The sequence below is a fragment of the Mesoplodon bidens genome, assembly GCF_964165515.1.
Source record: "Mesoplodon bidens genome assembly, chromosome: 1".
Lineage (NCBI taxonomy): Eukaryota > Metazoa > Chordata > Mammalia > Artiodactyla > Ziphiidae > Mesoplodon > Mesoplodon bidens.
This window is the reverse complement of record NC_138176.1, coordinates 16,134,661-16,156,056: the sequence shown is the minus strand read 5'-3', so window position 1 is coordinate 16,156,056 and position 21,396 is coordinate 16,134,661. Positions and strand designations below refer to the sequence as shown.

Sequence of the window (21,396 nt, the reverse complement as noted above, 5' to 3'; positions counted from 1 at the left end):
AAATTAGATAGTGAGATTCCTCCAACTCTGCTTCTATTTTTGAAAATTCATTTGGTTTTTCTAGATCATTTACTTTTCCACATAAATTTTAGAATCAGTTTGTCAATTTCTTAAAAAAAAAGAAGCTGGGATTTTGATTGAGATTGTGTTGATTCAAGAGATAATTTTGGGAAGAATTGACATCTAGACAATATTGAATTTTCTAGTCCATCAACATGATATATTTCTTCATTTATTTAGGTTTTCATTGATTTCTTTTTTCAGATACGGATACTGCATATATTTTGTTAGATTTATACCTAAATAGTTTATATTCTTTGATGCTATTGTAATTGATAGTTTCCTTTAATTTCAGTTTCTAATTGTTCTTTTTCATTATGTAGAAATGCAGTTGATTTTTGTATATTGACCTTGTATTCTGCAGTGTTGCTAAATGCAGTTTCAGTAGCTTTTTTTTTTTTTGTAGATTCATTTGGGGCTTTCTATACAGACGATCGAAGCATCTGTTTTACTTCTTCCTTTCCCATTATATGCCCTTATTTTTCTTCTTGTTCTGTTGTACTCGCTAGGACCTTCAGCCTGATGTTGAATATGAGTACAAGAGTGGATATCCTTGCCTTGTTTCCAATCTTAGATGGAAAACATTCAGTCTTTAAACATGAAGTATCATGTTAGTTGCAGGCCTTTTTAAAATAAATGCCCTTTATTAGGTTCAAGAAGTTCCCTACTATTCCTAATTTTGAGAGTTGAGATAATGGAAGAATGTATATTGGTCTCTGCCCCTGGTTCCTGGCATAGAGTTCCTAAAACCGTTATAATTTCCTAAGTGATAAGAGCACTAGAAGCATCTCTTGTTCTAATGTTCATCTTTTACTTTTGTTCCTAACACAGGGCTGCTGAAACCCTTGTAATTTCCCCGGTGATAGTAGTAGCTCCTGAATGGTTTCTGGATGAGGGCTAGTTACCAGAAAGGCCAAGTCATGGTTTGAAGGTTGGAATCTTCAGCCCTGGGCCCCGTTCTGTTGAGAAGGGAGAATGGCTGAAAGTAGAGATACGATCAATCATGCCTACATGATAAAGCCTCCATAAAATCCCCAATGTTTGGGGTTCAGAGAGCTTCTAGTGAACACACAAAGGTGCTGGGAGAGTGATGCACCTTAACAGGGCAGGGAAACACTGAACTTCTTTGCCCATGTATTACCCTATGTAGCTCTTCTATCTGGCTGTTCCTGTATTATATCCTTTTATAATAAACTAGTGATCTAGTAAATAAAATGTTTGTCTGAGTTCTGTGAGCCTCTCTAGCAAATTAATTAAACCCAAGGAAGGGGTCCTTGGATCCTCCAGTCTGTGGCCAGTTGGTCAGAAGCATAGGTGGTATCTGGGCTTGCAACTGGTTTCTGAAGTGGGTCAGGGTTCGGTGGGGGGGCAGTCTTGTGGGACTGAAACCTTAACCTGTGGAATCTGATGCTGTTTCCTGTTAGGTAGTGTCAGAATTGAGTTGAATTCATGGACACTCTGCTGTTGCCTGTGAATTCCTTGGTGGTGGGGAAAAACCTCCATACATTTGGTGACCGGAAGCGAAGGTTGTGTGAATAGTAAAGGAGACTTATGGGGAAGAAGCACACAGTAGAGAAGAACTGGATTTTTTCCTACACAGGAGGAAAAAAGCTGAGAATTTTTCCATTTACAGTCATGTATGGGTGTTGAATTTTGTCATGTTTCTTCTGTATCTATTGAGACAGTCGTTTGGTTTTTCTTCTTTTGTTTGTTAATATTGGTGAATTAAATTGATTGATTTTCAAATGTTTAATCAGCCTTACATTCCTGGGGTAAACTCCACTTGGTCCCAATATATTATACTTTTTATATATTGCTGGATTTAATTTGCTAATATTTCATTGAGGATTTTTGCTTCTGTGTTCATGAGAGATATTGTTCTGTAATTTTCTTTTCTTGAAATGTCTTTGGTTTCCTTATCATGGTGTAATGCTAACCTTATAAAATGAATTAGGAAATGCTCCCTCTAATTGTTTTCTGGAAGAACTTATGTAGACTTGGTATTACTTTTTTCTTAAATGTTTGGTAAATTCATCAGTGATGCCATTTGGGCCTGGAATTTCTTTGTGGAAGGCTTGCAGCTGTGAACTCAATTTTTTAAATAGATGCAGGGATATTCATTTTATCTATTTCTTGAGTGAGTTTTGGCAGATTGTATCTTACAGAGAATGGGTCCATTTCATCTAAGTTTTCAAATTTATGGGCATAAAGTTGTTCATAATATTTCCTTATCATCCTTTTAAAGTCTGTGGGGTCTTTAGTGATATTTCTTCTTCCATTTCTGATATTGGTAGTTTATGTTTTCTTTCTTTTTCTTGCTTAGTCTGGCTAGACATTAATGTTATCAATCTTTTCAAAGAATATGTGTTTGGTTTCATTGATTCCTGCTATTTTTTCTTTTGTTGTTTTTTCAGTTTCATTGATTGCTGCTTCTTTATTTTATTTTATTTTATTTTTGCCACGCCACGCAGCTTGCAGGATCTTAGTTCCTGAGCCGGGATTGAACCCAGGTCCGTGGCAGTGAAAGCCCCGAGTCTTAACCACTGGATCACCAGGGAATCCCTGCTTCCTTTGATTTTAACTTACTTTTTAAATTCTAGTTTCTTAAGATGGAAAGCTTAGATCATTAATTTGAGATGTTTCTTCCTTTTAATAAAAGCACTTGAATGCTATGCATGTTCTTCTAAGCACTGCATTAGCTGAATCTCACATATTATGGGATGTAGTACTTTGATTTTCATTCAGTGTAATTGAACTAAATTATGATTTACCTTGAGACATTCTCTTTGGCTTATGTAGAACTGTTTTGTTTAATTTCCAAATATTTGGGAATTTACCAGAGCTTTTTCTTTTATTTATTTCTAGTTAAATTCCATTATGTTCAAAGAACATACCTTTTATGATTCTAGTTTTTATAAATTTGTTAAGACTTGTTTTTTGGACAAAATATGGTCTATCGTGGTGAATGTTACATGTGCAGTTCAAAGAATATACATTCTGCTGTTGAATGGAGTGTTACAGAAATGTCAAGAAGGTCAGTTGTTTGTTTATATTGTTTAGATCTTCTGTATCCCCAATGATATTCTATCTACTTGTTCTGTTGATTACTGAAAGAGGAGTGTTGAAGTCTCCCACTGTATTTATGAATTTATCTGTTTGTTTCATTTCTGTCAGTTTTGCTTCTTGTATTTTGAAGCTTTTTTTGAGATGCATATACAGTTAGAATTGTTATGTCTTTTTGGTGAACGGACCCATTCATCATAATATAGTTTCCCATCTCTTTTTCTTTGGTAATTCTTTTTACTTTGAAATCTACTTTGATATTAATAGCCACACTAGCTTTATTCTGCTTATTGTTTGCATGATGCATCTTTTTGACTTGGAAAGAATGATGTGTGTGTGTATGTATGTAAATATATATATATATATATATAAAATCCAGTCTAATCTGTCTTTATATTGATTTGTTGAGACTATTTACATTTAATGTATTTGGATATTTTTTAGCATTCCATTTCAATTTTCTGTTGGCCCTTTTGGTATATGTCTTTGTATTACTTTTTAGTGGTTATGCTAGTGTGCTAGTGATTACACTGTGAATAGCTAACTTTTTATAGTCTATTTAGAGTTAGTAATATATTACTTCAGGAAAATTAAGAAATTTTGGAACCATATAGGTCCATTTATCTTCACCTGCTGACCTTTGCTATAATTGTCATATAATCACATCTATATGTACGGCAAATCTCATCTGATACAGTTATAAATTTTGCTTTCAACAATCATACATATTTTAAAGAACCTAAGAGGAGGAAAATAGTCTTTTATATTTTCTCAGATATCTGCTCTTCCTTTTGCTCTGTTTATTTCTCAAGTCATAAATTAACTGTTAGTGTCATTTCCCTTTTGTCTGAATCACTTTCTTTTGGATTTCTTTTTGAACACGGCTGCTGCTGATGGACTTTCTTAGTTTCCCTTGTTTTGAGAATATTTTGCCTTTTTTACTGAAAGATATTTTCCCAAGTTCAGAATTCTGGGCTGACAGTTACTTTCTTTCAGTGTTTTAAAGATGTTGCTTGACTGTCTTCTGGCCTGCATAGTTTCTGAAATCTTCAGGGAAATCTGCAGTCATTCTAATTATTTTTCCCCTGTATGTATAATTTCATTTTTTTCCCAGCTACTTTCAAGCTTTTTATACAACTTTTGTTTTTAGCAGTTCAGATTCTGATGTATCTGTGTGTAGCTTTCTTTGAATTTACCCTGGTTAGGGTTTGCTGAGCATCTTGAATTTATATTTATGTCTTTCACAAATATAGGATTTTTCTAAAAACCATTATTTCTTCAAATATATTTTTCTGCACCAGTCTTTTTCCCTTCTCTTTCTGGGACTTCAGTGATACTAATGTTAGGCTTAAACAAAATTCTTGAGGCTCTGTTCTCTCTCTTTTTTTTAACTCTTTTTTTTTTCTTTCTTTAGATTGTACAATTTCTGTTGAACTGTCATCAACTTCACTGACTGTTGCCTTTGCAATCTCCACTATGCTTTCGAACCCATCCAGTCATTTTCAAATTTAAGATATAGTTTTCAGTCCCCACATTTCTGTCGTGTTCTTTTTTATGATTTCTATTTCCCTGTTGAAAACTTCTCCTCCCATTTCATTTAAGTGTTTTTACCTTTACCCCATGGAGTACAGTTTTAATACCTAACGTCTTTGTCTGATGATTCCAATTTCTGGATTTTCTCAGGATTGACATCTATTGATTATCTTTTCCATTGAGAATCTGTTACATGTTCCTGGTTCTTTGTATGTTGAGTGATTTTGGATTTATTCTGGATGTTCTGAATGTTATGTAGGTTCTTGGTCCTGTTATTCCCTGGGGAATGCTGATTTATTTATTTACTTATTTATTTTTATTTAGTAGGCAACTAACCTGTTAGGTACAAGTAGCAAATTCTCTATCTTGCTTTCTGAGGGCAGTGGTTCTAATCTTCGTTCCATTTTCAAAGCCTTTGGATCTAAATGCACACATGCCACTCAGGGATTAGTCTGAGACTTTGTGGTGTTTTAAATTTTAATTCACTTCTCAGAGCCTGTGATAAGCTGCTTTTTGGTCTGTCCCACACATGAGCAGCTCAGATTGAGCTTGAGTCTTAGGTGGGTTCATATACAGAATTAGGGTATCTCCATCTTCAGCTCCCTCTTCCTTAGGATTCCCCCCACACTCTTTGGCTTGAAGGGGCACTTTTCCCCAGTTATTCTTGCTTTTGAAGAGACAGAATTTCTCTTAGGATTTGATCTGCATATGCATGTGCTGCTGCCGTTCTCTCAAGGTTTGCCATCCTTGCCATCTCTCGGGCCATCGTTTTTGTAAAGTCCTGAAGTTTTCTTTCTTGGGTTGTTGCAGTAGCCCTTTAATTGATCTCTCTGTTTCTGTTTTTTTTCTCTTGCTAATCTGTCCTTTATTGCTGCTACAGTTTGCTTGATAGAACACAAATTTGATCATATCTTCCTTTGCCTAAGAACTGGAGTATTTAAGGTAGTGAGTGGTGCCAAGGTTTCTGATGAGGGATCTGTTGTCATTCACATTGTTGTTCTCCTCTAGGTAGTGTGTCATCTTCCTCTGTCTGTCTGTCTTTCTTTTTTTTTTCTCTTAAGTTTTCAGAAATTTGGTTATGATGTGTGTGGGTGTGGAATTCTTTGTTTACCTTGTTTATTATTTGCTCAGCTTCTTGTTCTGTAAGTTTCTATCTTTTTCAAAATTTGCAAAAATTTCTGTTATCATTTCTTCAGATATTTTTTTCAGCTCCACACTTTTTCCCCTCCTTCTGTGACTCCAATGAGACAAATGTTAGATCTTTTGTTACTAACTTTTAAGTCACTAAAGCTCTGTTCATTTCCTTCAATCTGTTTTCTCTCTCTTCAGACTGGATGATTTTTATTTACGTATCTCTATACTCACTGATTCTTTCCTCTATCTTCTCTATTCTGCTCTTGGACCCCTCTTGTGAGTTTTTATAAAAAGTTTCATTTATTATATTTTTCCATTTTGTCCTTCTTTACATCTTCTGTTTCTTTGCTGAAACTTATATTTTTGTATTTGTTCCAAAAGTGTCTGCAGCTGCTTGTTGGGCCATTTTTCTGAGACCTGCTCTAAGATTCTTGACAGGTAATTCCAGGATCTTTGTCATGTCAGTGCTGGTACCTGCTGATTATCTCTTCTCAAATGCATTGAGATTTTGTATGGCAAGTAATTTTGGATTGTATCCTGGATATTTTGAGTATTATGTATGAGACTCTTGTTCCTATTTAAATATTCTGTTCTAGGAGGCAGTCAACTCGTTTTGGCATGTATGACCTAGCTCACTTTTTAAAAGTACAGCTTTATTGAGTTATAATTTATATACCATAATATCCACATATGTCATAATACCGTTTTAAAGTGTATGATTCAGTGGTCTTGAGTATATTCAGAGAGTGGTGCAACCATCACCACTCTCTAGTTTTAGAACTTTTTCATCACCCCATAAGGCAAACCCACACCCATTTGCAGTCACTTTCCATTTTCCCTACCCACCAATTCCACTAATCTAGGCAGCTGCTAATCTACTTTCTCTATGAGCTTGTTTATTATGGACATTTCATAGAAATGGAATCATATAATTATATGGTCTTTGTCACTGACTTCTTTCATTTAGCATGTTGTCAAGTTTCATTGTATTGGTATTCCACATTTGTTTTTCTCTTTATCAGCTGATGGACATTTGGGTTGTTTCTTCTACCTTTTGTCTACTGTGAATAATGCGGCTATGAGTTTTTTGTGTACAGGTTTTGGCATGGACATATGCTTTTATTTCTCTTGGGGATATCCTAGGAGTGTGCTGGCTCTCTTTTGTGCTAAGATTGGACTGCCCACTTAGTTACAATTTAGTTTTTGCTGTGTTGATTCTGATCAGTTTCAGATATTGCACCCGAGGGCATGCCCAGGACTTCATACAGAGATTTAAAGAATCCCCCTTTTCACCTTTTCACCTTCCTCATCTTTGTAATTTCTTTCCATTCTCTCCTCAGGAGGATAAGGAGAGCTGACTCTATTGTCATTTGCCTGGTTCAGGGCAGAGATGGTCCACCCCCCAGTCTCTGCAGCTGCTGCACCCCTAGTGGTGAGGGGCAAGGGTGCTGCCTTTTTGCTGGCATTTGCTTAGTACAGGGTAGGGATGGTTGAAGTGACTCCACCACACATTCTCCCCCAGTGGGGAGGGAGAGATCCTTTTTTTTTTTTTTTGTAGGTAAAATGTAAGCATTTAAAAAATAAAAGCACTGTGTAAATCAGGAATTTTCAAGTTGATTCTCTGTCTCATAAAAAAATAGAAGATTTAAGATCATTTTTCACGTTTTGATGTATTAAGTTTTATGCCAGGCTTCATTTGTACTTTTATGACAGTATAATTATGCTAATAATGAATTTTTTCCAGAAAGTATAATTTATTATTCTAACTATTTCATGTAAGACTAGTATTAATAGCATTAAAACTAACATTTCACACGTTAAATTATAAGTTTAGAGGAGAAATGATATTATGTGGTGGAAAAAGCTTTTACCTGTATTGCCTTTTTTTTTTTTTTGGTGGTACCTGGGCCACTCACTGTTGTGGCCTCTCATGTTGCGGAGCACAGGCTCCGGACGCGCAGGCTCAGCGGCCATGGCTCACGGGTCCAGCCGCTCCGCGACGTGTGGGATCCTCCCGGACCGGGGCACGAACCCGTGTCCCCTGCATCGGCAGGCGGACTCTCCACCACTGTGCCACCAGGGAAGCCCGTGTATTGCCTTTTTTATTGCTGATGAAAATTCTGTCAGGTAGATGTTGTTATTCTCATTTTACACTGGGAATAGAGACTGAAAGACCTGAAGCAATTATTTATGCAAAGTCTGATAGCTACTAAGTGATAACTGAGTTGCCAAACATGTCTTTCTGGCTCTTTTTCCATAGGAAGCCATCTTCTACTCTTCAATAAGAAGTTTCTCCTCAGTTATAAATTCATAATCTTCTGGATTTCCAGATAGCATAGGGATACTTAGGATCATGAGTTTTGATACCAAACTGACATGGGATTGAGATCTATTTCTGCCAATGTGCCATGAATGTTGCATGGATTTAGTTTGCTGCATTACTGAACACTTGATAAGTTTTATGGCATTACGGTTTTAAAGCAGTCTTGTGAAATAAGCATTATTGTTTTAACTGTTTTGCACACAAGGAAACGTGAGGCTTGGGGAGTTTGAGTAACATACCCATTAGGTGACCAGGCTGAGATTCTTGTAGCTCTTCTAAAGTTTTGCCTGTTTCTTCTAGTCTCTCAGTCATGTCTTTTTTATTCTTCAGTGAAAAGAGAGTATTGTTCTACAAAGTTCTTATGTGTCCTTTGTGAAGTTAGTATGAATGAGTGCGTTTTACAGTACACGGAGCTACCATAAGAAAAGTCTAAGCTCGTTAAATAATTCTCTATGTTGTAGCAATATTTTATTTATCTCCAAGCTTGTTCATTATTTAAATGTATATTATAACAGGAACTTTTAATGTCACGTTCCTGGATAGGCTGTGAGTGGTTGGTGAATCCTCAGATTTGTATATAAAATATTATTTATACGAATTTTTCTAGGCAGGAAGTAATAGCTTTTACAAGATTCTCAAAAGTGATCTCAGATCTCAAAATGGTAAGAATCACTGTACTGTAGAAAAGGAACCCAAATAATGGTCACTGTGTATGTAGAATTAAAAAACATTTTTTCAACACATGGAATGATTTCAAAAGTAGTTTTTTAATTTATTTTTTCTAAAAAGCTTAGGAAGATTATACAAGGATAAAAACATTTCCTATTAATTGAAATATTATAGCATTAGATAATCTGAATATCTTTTTTTTTTTTTTTGCTGCAGTACGTGGGCCTCTAGCTGTTGTGGCCTCTCCCGTTGCGGAGCACAGGCTCCGGACGTGCAGGCTCAGTGGCCATGGCTTACGGGCTCAGCCGCTCCACGGCATGTGGGATCTTCCCGGACCGGGGCACGAACCCGTGTCCCCTGCATTGGCAGGTGGACTCTCAACCACTGCACCACCAGGGAAGCCCAATAATCTGAATATCTGTATTACATGTAGGTACATATAGATAAATGAATATCTATATATATTTATATGTATACACATATGTGTGTGTATATATCTACACACACACACCTGACATATTTCTGTAGATATCTATCTGTATGATGGGGAGTGCTCCATCATCCCCTCTATTTGACATGTATCATTACTTTATATGCTCTACATTTATCTGCTATTTATATATTGTCTTCCCTCTTTCTAGCACTAAGTTTTCCAATGTGTCAGTCACTATCCACATGTGGCTGTTAAAATTTATTAAAATTAAATTTGAAAAGTTCAGTTCATTTTTTTGCACTGACCACATTTCAAGTGCTCAATAGCCACGTGTGCTTAGAGGCTACCATACCGGACATGTATAGAACGTTTCTATCATTGCAGGAAGTTCTGTTGGACAGCATTGTTCTGTAATGTAAGGTCCAGGAGGGCAGAGACTTTTTTTACTTAGTTTTTCTTGTTTTTTATTTTAATAGCTTTATTGAGATGTAATTCACATAACATAAATCTCACCAGTTTAAAGTACACAATTTAATGGTTTTTAAGATGCACTTAGAGAGTTGTGCAACTATAACCATAATTTTAGAACATTTTATCATTCTATAACGTAAACCTTGTATTGAAGAGCATTCACTCTCCATTCTCTCCCTGCTCCCAGGTTACTACTAATCTGCTTTCTAGAGACCTTCCATAATTCACAGTTTTATCTCCCATGGCAAGAATATTGCTTGCCATTTATTTTATGATGGCCCTCATGACCTTTGCCCCCTGGTGTTCCTCTCATGATTTTATGTTGTATGGCAAAAGGGAGGTTATCTCAGTGATTTTCCACCACAAATCCTGGGAGGGTGAGGTATAATTAATTAGCTCCTTGCTTTGATATTAGACTTGATAGCTAACTAAGCACATACTGTTTGCTATCACTGAGGCCAGTCTGTAGACAGTTTAGTTAGTGTGCTGATGGCCAGTCCAACTGGTATAGCCAGCTTCGTTAGTGTACTTACATGGGGGAAAATATTAACTAATAAAGTCAGTACCTTTGTGGCCAGGATATGATTTGTACAAATTAGTGATCATTCAAAGTGGGACAGGGCTTCCCTGGTGGCACAGTGGTTGAGAGTCCGCCTGCCGATGCAGGGGACACGGGTTCGTGCCCCGGTCCGGGAAGATCCCACGTGCCGCGGAGCGGCTGGGTCCGTGAGCCATGGCCGCTGAGCCTGCGCGTCCGGAGCCTGTGCTCCGCAACGCGAGAGGCCACAACAGTGAGAGGCCCGCGTACCGCAAAAAAAAAAAAAAAAAAAAAAGTGGGATGATACCCAAGGTGACTTACTGGAGTGTGGGAAGAAAGCATTAGGACTTATACTACTGTTATTTTTAATTTTGATTTTTTAAAATTTATACTTTATAGTGCACAATATTTTAAATAGTATATGTTTATTAACATGTAAATATACATTTACTTGAGTTACATAATAAAAATTCTTACTGATAAGAGAGCATGATAGTTAAGGTTTGGAGACTTCTGCTCTAGCAGACAAGGTCACCTAAACTTTTATTAGTGATCAGGTGGACAGAGAATGCAGACTTGGGAGTGAGGGATGCAGAATGCACTATAAAGAAAACAAGAAGAAATGCAAGCTCAGCACGGTGTAATACAATAACATATCGTAGTGCAGAGAGGAAAAAAATACCCATAATATAATCTAGAGGTTCTCTTCATATTGTTTAAAAAGAAATCAATAAATATTAAATAATGTTTTAAATATAAACACTATTTAAAAAAAGACTTGCATGTGAGGTTGGCTGCCAAAGGCAACTCTGTGTAAAGACTAGCCCTGAGTGGATCCGACTCTTCTTTGTAGAGTGGTTATGCTGGCAGTAAAACCAGATACTTTGATAAAGAGGATTTATTGTTTCCTGTAATACTTTATAATGTTAAAACTATTGCATTTTTCTTATTTTTAAAATGTCTTAATCAAATTTTGTATTCATGGCCAGGATAGAGAATAACACTTTAATTGATTTAATTTTAGTTCTGTTTAATGTTTGTGCTGGTTTTCCTGAATTTAGTAGTGGCCACTCCTGTGTTATAAACAGCTCAGCATGCTTATTTGATTAAGGGCTCTATATTGGGCAGTTTCAGCTAGATGAGACATTGGCAAGGCATATGGGCATGTGCAGGCATCTAGACAGGGATTGGCAAAACTTTTTCTGTAAAGGGCCAGATAGTAGATATTTCAGGCTTTGTACACCAGATGGTCTCTGTTGCCACTACTCAACTCTGTTCTTGTAGCATGTTAACAATCTTAGATATATGTAGACAAATGGGTGTAGCTGTGTTCCAATAAAACTTCATTTACACAAATCCGCAATAGGCCAGTAGTTTATGGAGCCCTGATCTAGATTAACCATGTCAATATGGTTCTCAATCCAAGAACATGATTGCTACAAATTAAAAATAAGTTAATTACTTGAAACTTAGAATGCATTGTAGAAGCGGCATTAGAAATAGAAGAAGCCTGTTTGACGTTTTATGTAGCTGAATTATATGCTACCTAACTTCTGAAAATCTCTGCCCAGCTGGAATGTAGAGATGATGTTAAGAGTAAGAAGTGAAGAAATAGATTAGAAACTAGGTGTTTGTGGTCCGAGTGTAATCTTGGAGCGTAAGACTTCTGAATTTTAGAACAGTTCCAGGTTGTGAAGATGTCCATAGTGTGTAATGGGAGTTCTTTGCTCCAGTGGCATGGAGGTGAACATTCTTCAAGCTGAAGAAGAGATCAGGAAACTACAAAGGGGGAATTGTTCCTTCCTTATTGTGGAAATGGTAGGAGCTTTCCCCCCTCACTCCTATCTCTTGATGGTGAGAAAGGATTTTCCATCCTTTTATCTTGGTTGGTTGTCAGCCCCTCCGTGTTTCTAGTAGAGTGAAAGTGGCAAAGAGGAAACCTCTTTGCAGCAAGTAGAGGCAAGGGTAGGCTCTTGGTAGGGGCTTTTGCTAGGAATGGGTGATGAAGGTACCGAAGGATTTCAGGGGCTGTGGTGAGTAGAGTTTTCCTTGAAGTCTGTGTAACTGTGCCTCTGAAGGTGAAGCGGATGGGACAGAGTGGGTGGCTTTCATGTCCTCCTGTCGTGTAGCCGAGGTGGGGAAACAACAGTTCTTTCACATCACCTCTTACAGTTGGGAGATAAGGGTTCTAGTTGTAGCTCCTAGAGTATGTGTTTCTTTAGAGCAGGGGAGATATATTTTAAACTAAGGGTAAGGCATTTCCCAGCATAGCACAGGACTGGGTCAGTTCGAGTAGGTGGGGTGGTAGAGAAGTAGAGGAGTGTTGGGGAAAGACATCCCCAGGAGCGTTAGATCTCCTCATACGCAGTTTGGGAGGTACATTCCTAACTAGGAAGATAGATTATATTGTAGGTGATAGTTGCAAAGCTGCCTGTTCTTAAATTTCCGGCTTTATTTTCTTATTAAAAGAGCTATATATTTCTTGACCATGTATTAAGGTACTTTTTGAATATGTTATACTTCTCTTCTTCCATTAGAGAAGAAATTGAATTAGAAGTAGTTGTGTAAGGTCATGGAACAAATTAGGATTTTCTTTAAAATTTTAAGTCTCTGAGGCTCTAAACTGTTATCATACAGGCTTAATTTATGTCTGATAATTTGTATCATTTGATTTAGCCCTGATTTGGCGTTTTTGTAATTTAAATTATAGCAATATTTTGACTTTAAGGGTTTGTTGCAACGGTCAGTTAGAAACTAGGGAGAAGGATTGTTTAGTGGACCCTATTGATGGATCTAAGCCTTGTTTAGATCAAGAGGAACTTTTAGACAGAATTTATATGAGGTTGTGATCATAACATTTCTAAATCTTAATTGATATTTTCTATTTGTTGAGACATCATTTTCCTGGTTTCCTGTAGCTACTGTCCATGATTTCCTTTAGAATTTTTGAGTATATTTAAAACAGTTGATTTAAAGTGTTTGTCCAACAAGCTCAATTTCTGTGCTTCCTGAAAGACAGTATCTGTTAATTCCTCCTGTGAATGGGCTATACTTTCTTGTTTCTTTGTATGCTGTGTAATTTTTTTGTTGGAGACGGGGCATTTGATTATTACAATGTGGTAACTCTAGAAATCGAGTTCTTCCCCCTCTTCAGGGTTTGTTTTTCTTACATGTGGCTGTAGTTGTGTATTTGTTTAATCACTTTTCTAAACTATTTTTTGTAATGACTGTATTCTTTGTTTTGTGTGGTTCCTAAGTCTCTGTTCCTTTAGTGTATGGTAAGCTAGTGTTTTGACATAGATTTCCTCAAATGCCGGGAGTCAAGACAAAATAAAGAATTCTCCCAGTCTGTGCACATTGACTCTGTTGGGACACTGCTTCAGTGCTTAGCCACATTGTTCATGACTCTGCCTTACCCTTCACTTCCTTCTTGCTCTAAGTCTGAAAACTAGCCAGAGGTGGAAGTGTAGAGTCTTCTCAGGTCTTCTCTGAGCTTGTAGTCTAAGAAAAGTCTCCCTGGGCATGCATGTGGCTTCTCAAATTCCCATATCAAAATAATTGATTTTCAACTTTTTAATATATACATTTAGGGCTTCCCTGGTGGCGCAGTGGTTGGGAGTCCGCCTGCCGATGCAGGGGACACGGGCTCGTGCCCCTGTCCGGGAGGGTCCCACATGCTGCGGAGCGGCTGGGCCCGTGAGCCATGGCCGCTGGGCCTGCGCGTCCGGAGCCTGTGCTCCGTGGCGGGAGAGGCCACAACAGTGAGAGGCCCGCGTATCACACACACACACACACACACACACACACAAAATATATATATATACATGTATACATTTAGAGCTATATATTTCTCTCTAAACAATGGTTGAGCTTCATCTCATAAATTTTGATATGGTGTGGTTTTAGTATTAACAATTAAAAATATTTTCTAATTGTCCTTAAGACTTATTAGTCTATTGCTTAGTTGTCAAACTTTTGGGGATTTTAAGTTTATTTATTTTTGAATGGTCACTGTATACGGGGCTGCCACTAATTACATGGCTTTTGAATACATGGTTCCTGTAGCCAGTTGTCATTGATTGATTACATTGATTTAATTCAATTCTGGTGTTACTTCTTGTTGTGGCTTAAGAACAAGTACAGGCAGACCTCAGGGATATTGCTGTTTCAGTTCCAGACCACCACAATAAAGCCAATATTGCAGTAAAGCATCACATGAATTTTTTGGTTTTCCCAATAATGTAGTTGCACATAAGAGTAATGTTTACATTATATTGTAGTCTGTTAAGTGTGCAATAGCATTATGTCTAAAAAGACAATGTACGTACCTTAATTAAAAAATACTCTATTGCTAAAAAATGCTAACTATCATCTGAGCCTTCAGCAAGTCTCAATCTTTTTGCTGGTGGAGGGTTTGAACTACTGTGAGAATTACCAAAATGTGACAAAGAGATACAAATTGAGCAAATGCTATTAGAAAAATGGCACTGATAGACTTGCTCCATGAAGGGTTGCCACAAACCTTCAATTTGTAAAAAATGCAGTATCTGTGAAGCACAATAAAGTGGGGTACAAGAAAACAAGATATGCCTGTAGTCATTTAAAGAGGGTGAGAATTTATTTTTCTCACTGTCAGCCCTGATTTCTAAAAGACTTTTGCAGGCCCAAAGGGTTAAATAAATCTAGAGGTTCAAGGTTCTCAAGTCCATCTACCAGGTGGCACCCTCCTAGGTATCGGGGCACTATCTTTAGCACTGAAGTCTTGCCAGGGCTGTGAACTAAACTTTTTCTGTAATTCTACTCCTCTCATAATCTGGTCCTGGGCTGGTTTTCCAGTTTGGTCAACCCTCTGGCCTCAGAAATAGTCTCTTTAAATGTTACAGAGTCCCCTGTCATTTACACCGTATCTAAAATTGGTGGTTGGTGAATTGAGTCTTATAGGATCTTGGGGCAAGCTGCTTATGGGTAGGTGTCTTAGTACAGGCACTCTGCTGCAGTTTTCTGCCTTTAGCATATCAATGGCTTTTAACATCAGTCAACTAATTCCACAGTCCTTGTAACTACCCTTGCTATTTTATTTCTCAAATATTACAGATACCACGTAAGTCTATTGCATTAGTCAGTGCATCACCTTCCTCTGGTATCCTCTCTCAATTCAGCAAAAGTGAAAGTCTTTGTCATTGTGAGCTATAGCATGCCACCGGTTATTGCCACTCTCTCTACCACCCTCAGTGTGACTCTTGTTGCCATCTGGCCAGTGAGTGATCCAGCCCCAGAGCCCATCTTGAAGTTCTGCTTCCTGGTACTGTTAGTTTGGTCACACTCCCCTCCACCACCTTGAAGCAGATCCTGAGACAAGAATTGAGCACATGTAGTATATTTGGGAGATTCAGGGACACTGACAGAAGTGATAGAAGAGAAGGAGCCAATAGGGAGGTATGTTATCAAGTCAGGTACCACACTGCGTGACTGGAGCCAAATCCCACAAAGAAGTGCACTTCATTATTATTGCAGCAAAGAGAAAAGCAAGTTTGGAGTTTTTCCAAATCATTCATTGGCTAAGGGCTGCCCTGGGAGGATGTTGATTCACAGGCACTTTCAGCCCACCACATGCATAGGAAGAGTGGGTTCTAGTAGATAGAGGGAGCCCTTCAACATAGATGCAGGTGCTGGCCCGAGAAAGTCAGGCTGGAGTGTATGGCAATGGTCAGAGGGTCTGAGAGGATATGGTGTGATGCTGACACTGTTGGCAACTGTCTATTTTCAGCTATGCAAAATAATATGAGATTACTTTCTAAAGTTGTACTGATTTATCCTATGAGAATTATCTCCACATCCTTGCCAATATTTGGTATTATTAATCTCTTTAATTTTAGCCATTCTGTTGGGTGCATAGTGGTACGCTATTGTGATTTTATTTTGCATATCCTTTATTATTATTGGTTGGTTTGGGTCCAATCAGGAAAGAGAATCACACAGTAATTTTAATAGGAAAAGTTTAATGTAAAGGATTATTGACTGTAGCACAGATTGGAACGAGAAATTGGCTAGTAAGAAGTAAAGAGAACTCTGCAAAATATAGAAGTAGTAGATACAAGGAGCAGCCACTACTACTGCTATGGCTGAGATGGAACACTTAAGTGAGAGTCCCTGTGACCTGGCCTGAGACCAGACCTTGTTGGGAGAGCAGGCTGTGGCTTACTGAATGGCAGAAAAGTCACTGTAAAGCTGTACCTGCGGAACTTGCTTAACATCTGCCCTTTGGAACTTGCCATGGTTACTTATGGGATGCCGGGGAAAGCTGTTCACAGAGTGGTGTCTCACTGGAGGCCTCTGCTGCAGAACTGCCTGAGGGGGAAGTGCTGGGGGAAACTGTTGGTGGCTGGGTGCTGGTGGCCATCAGGTACTTAGGAGCCTAGTACCTAGTGCTGCAGGAGCTTGTTGAGTGAGTACATTGGAACCGGGAAGCAAATCCGTTTCCTCCTGCAGTCTCTCCAGCGTGCTCTATTGACAAAGCCTGCAGGCTTAGCATCCTGCCATCTGGAAAAAAAAGTATTTAAAGGACCCAGATCCATTTTCATAAAGTAGACAAAAAGTCTGAATTTTGAGGTGGGAGGCAATGGATGACGGGCACAGTCTGCCCTTTAATTGCTTCAGCTTCTTCTGTATGCATCTTTCTAAACACATGTGAACTCCCCAGCAACCAACAAAGCTGTATTTCTACCTCAGAAGATACGCTTTTTCCAAGTGAAGTTCTCATCCTTTGTCCAAAAGGAGGAAACATACGGTTTTGAGAGTCATTGTATCTGTCACTGGTTATGTTAATTGCTCTTCATATTCAGTCATAGTCATGCTAAATATTCCATTATCTAAAGTCTAAATTGTAAAATTACAGCTTGTAAATAAAATAAAAATGTGAAGGAGAGAGGATATGTGTGTGTGTGTGTGTGTGTGTGTGTGTGTATCAAATAGAAACTATGTAAAGTTGTTAGGATACTTACCTATTTAATTTGTTAAAAGACAATAATTGATGTGTATGGTTCTGTTCTTCCACTCCTCATACCATATTTATCCTGCCCTCCACTAGAATCTTGGCTCCTTGGAGTTTTACTTGGTGGGGTGACCCACAACCAATGGGTTGAACCCTCAATCATCCTGCTGTAGTTTGGATATTTTTTATGGACCTGTCTTCTAGATCTCTCATCCTCTTTTAGCTGTGTTTAATGTGTTGTTAAACCCGTCCATCGAATTCTTAATTTTGATTAATGCAGTTTTCAGTATTAGAATTTCCATTATTTTTTCAAATATACTGTTACTTTTTACAGTTTTCAGTTAACTGCCGAAATTTTAAATCGTGTCTTTTGTCTTTTTGAACTTAGTACTTCATATTTGTTTTATAGGACACATCTGATAATAGCCACAATTGGAATATCTTCAGGTCTCTTCCTGACGATATTCTGTTGGTTCTTGTTTTGTTGTCATCTATCTTTATGTGTCTTATTATCTTTGATGATAGTAGACATCTTATTTGAAAAATTATTGGTAGAAATAATTTGAGGACTAGGATAATGTTATCTTTCTTCAGAGAATATTTTTGTATCTTCCGTTAGGAGCCTTGGCATATTAGTTCTAGTATCACCTTAAGCCAGTGGTAGGTCTTGGGGTTTTCTGTCATTCTGATGACTTGTAGCTGGGTTGCAGTCCACATAATGGCTGGTTTCTGGTACACCTTTATCCTTATAGAAAATCTTTGTGTCCCAGTTCAGAGTGCCGTGTTGTTTATTTGAGCCCCTACCTTTTGTAGGTTGTTGGGTCCAGCTTTTGTCCCCCTTCTTCCTTGAGGCTGTCAGAAGTACTCTCAGCCTTTTGGCCGTCTCTAATAAATAGATAAAATTCTCTATAACAGAAGTAGCTATGGATGCCTGGTTCCTCTTTAAAGAATTTGCAACTTCTGGATCTTGGCTTAGTAGGTCTTACCATTTTGTTACTTATAAGATTTAAAAATTGTTCTTTAGCTTTTTAAGTTATCTTCAGTGGAGGTTTGTCTGAATTAGCTCATCTGGAGCTATTATTGGAAGTGAAAAATCAGGACAAGCTATTTAACTTGTTATTTAAAATGTGCTTCAGTTTTCTCATCTGTAATATGGGATTAATAATTACTATCTTGTGGGGCTTTTGAGATTTTTAAGTGAGGTAACACATTATGAGCTTACAGTAATACCTGATACTGTAAAATGCTCAATTTATTATTATATTACTTTGAGAACATTGGAATGTTTAAAAACTTTTCCAAGCATGAATTAGCCCTTTTTTAAACCCAAACTAATTTGCAGGCATTACGAAAGACTTTCAAATAACATTTACATTAATTGACCTTTCTGTTATCCCTGATTTAGGCAAGTGAAACTCTTTTCCTTTAATGTTTTTGAGACTCTATGCTATAAGGAAAATTTAATTTTGTCTAAAACTAGATAATTACCCTGATATCTGTGTATACATGTATGTATGTATGTATGTATAAATATATGTGTGTATGTATATGGGGATATATAAAGACTGATAAACCAGTGTGTGTGTGTGTGTGTGTGTATGTGCCTGTGCACGCGTGCGTGTATGTGTGTGTGTGTGTATGTCTACATAACTACATAAAGGCTAAATGGGAAGATATCTTAGTTATTTAAAATATTGTCTTTTGTTGATAAAATATAATTGGGCTGGAGCTAAGGAGAACAAAATGGAGTAGAATTGGGTTATTGTTTAAATATTTTAAAATTCTGAAAATTTGAAACTTTTCTAAATATCTTTTTCTTTTTTGTGTTTAAAATAGAGGATAATTACAAAACCCTTGATTTACCCTATTTTTAAAATTGACTGAGTTCTTGGACTAGATACAAAGTTGACGAAAGAAAATGATTCTAAAAACAGGTAGCTGAACTCAATAAAGTCTGGTGACAGCTACTTCAGCAGTCTTGCTGCATGAAAAGCAAACATAGCTAACAATGTAACCTCCAGAAGTGCTAGGTACATATACTATTTCTCTATTCCATAGATCTGCATCTTTCAAAGTGCATTTGATCTTCTTTCTTTTGCATCCATCTAATTTTTGTGCAGAGTAAGTTTAACAGTCTGTTTTGCATCAGCATTGAACCCATCTGTATAAATTGTCTTTCAATGTGTTTTTCCACTTTGTTAAAAGAAACAATCATAATACATAAAAATTTAAAGAAATTCAAAATAAGTTTTCTTTGAGATTTAGAGAGATGATATATGGCAATCTGAAAATTTTCTTAAGTCGTAAATAAATTCTCCTCTTTGGAAGTTTGGTTTAGTGTCTTTTTAAATTTTTTATGCTACTGTGTGTCTTAAAGTTACATTAAGGTAATCATTTTCATGATTTTGTTTTCTAGGTTAACAGAACCTTCTGGATATTTAACAGATGGTCCAATTAACTATAAGTATAAAACTAAATGTACATGGCTAATTGAAGGCTAGTAAGTATACAATTTGCATTAAATTATTTATTCTGAAATGATAAAGAAGGTGATTATATCAGTGTTAAAGCATTAAAATATAACAACTTCATAGCTATATAGTTTATTCTGTTGCTTATTATTGGAAAATATTATTCATGATGTTTTAAAATGAGATTGATAAATTTTAGATATAATGTTTAATGTAAATTATAATACCCTTTTACTTGTGATAATAGTTTGATTTTTACATATATTTATTTTTAAGTTATGTTACGATGGCATTAAGTCAAGTATGCATTTTTGGTTTTTTTTAAATTGCTTGTTATGGAATTTGAAGCCTGCATAGAAAGTATAAAAATATTCCATGCTGAATTATGCCATTGGTTCATACTATTCAGCATTTTAGTTCTAAGGGTTTTAAAAAAAGAACATTTTGTAAAAGAGAGAGTTAATTGTCCTTTTAAAGGCATTTTTCAGTAATTAGGGCTTGAGACTGAATTTATCTATTTAAACATATTATGAATGGATCATAAATCATATGAGTTGTTTTTGAACTATTTTATGATTTTAAAGAGTGTATTTGGAAAACTGGGTTTTTCTTTTTGTTACTTTAAAGGTTTTTTAAAACCTCAAGGTTATTAATTCCCTGTGTACCTGTGGTCTCATTTATTTGTTAACAAATAACAGTATATCGTATTGAGACCTTTTGATTAAAATTTGAAGACCTTATTAGTACCTCTAGTTAAGAGTTCATAGAAATAAGAACAGTCTTGAGTGTTGAATTTAAAAATTAACTTTATTCAAGTACAATTTTCATACAATGAAATACACCCATATTAAGTGTACAGTTCAATAAGGTTTCAGTAATGTATACAATTTATGTACCTCCACCTTAGTCAAGACATAGAACATTTCCTGTTGACTAAATTTTTATAAGACATAGAACATTTCCTCTTGACTAAATTTTTAGAAAAGGATGATACATATGGCTGGTTAATAGATTTTAGAGTTGTATATCATTTTTACAAATTACATATGACTCGTTATCAATCTTTTATACTGATGATGTATGGATTTATAGCTAAATTATCTGTAAATAGGTTTTTAATAAAATACTCTAAGATTTCTTTAGACCGTGCTTTACATATTACATATTAATTTTAAAATATTTTAATTTTTTTTCAGTCCAAATGCAGTGTTAAGGTTAAGATTCAATCATTTTGCTACAGAATGTAGCTGGGATCATATGTATGTTTATGATGGAGATTCAATATATGCACCTTTAATAGCTGTACTTAGGTGAGTAGTTACGTTTAATTGATGAATTTATAGTCAGTTGTAGAAAAGTAACCGTATAATTTATTAATTTTAAATATATACTCATCTTTACTGCAAAAATAAATTTAGCATAGGCGTTGATGGCTAAACTTCAAAGATGGTGTAAGACTATGATGATACTGTGGCTGTCAACTTAGGGGTATATATAATAATGTAAACATTGATGTAACAGAGATAAGTAGTTACTGTTTCAGAAATGTAGATTTATTAATAAATATCCCTTATTCTTGCTGTACATAGTTCATTCTTTTAAAGTGAATTGAATCTGTTTTCAGAACTATCTGTATTTGGATAGATTAATGTGAGTTCTTGCTGACAAAGGAATTAATAGATATATATTTTATAGTTATCTTTTTATTTT

The 21,396-nt window shown here is 36.3% G+C and overlaps 1 protein-coding gene across 1 annotated transcript in view; it reads left to right on the top strand.

Annotated features, from left to right (window-relative positions):
• The window catches only part of ATRNL1 (attractin like 1), a 696,121-nt gene that overhangs the window by 7,230 nt on the left and 667,495 nt on the right, over positions 1 to 21,396 (top strand). The window contains exons 2-3 of the mRNA XM_081236563.1: positions 19,632 to 19,715; positions 20,883 to 20,996. Coding sequence (XP_081092689.1) covers positions 19,632 to 19,715; positions 20,883 to 20,996 — 198 coding nt within the window. The remainder of the gene's footprint in view (positions 1 to 19,631; positions 19,716 to 20,882; positions 20,997 to 21,396) is intronic.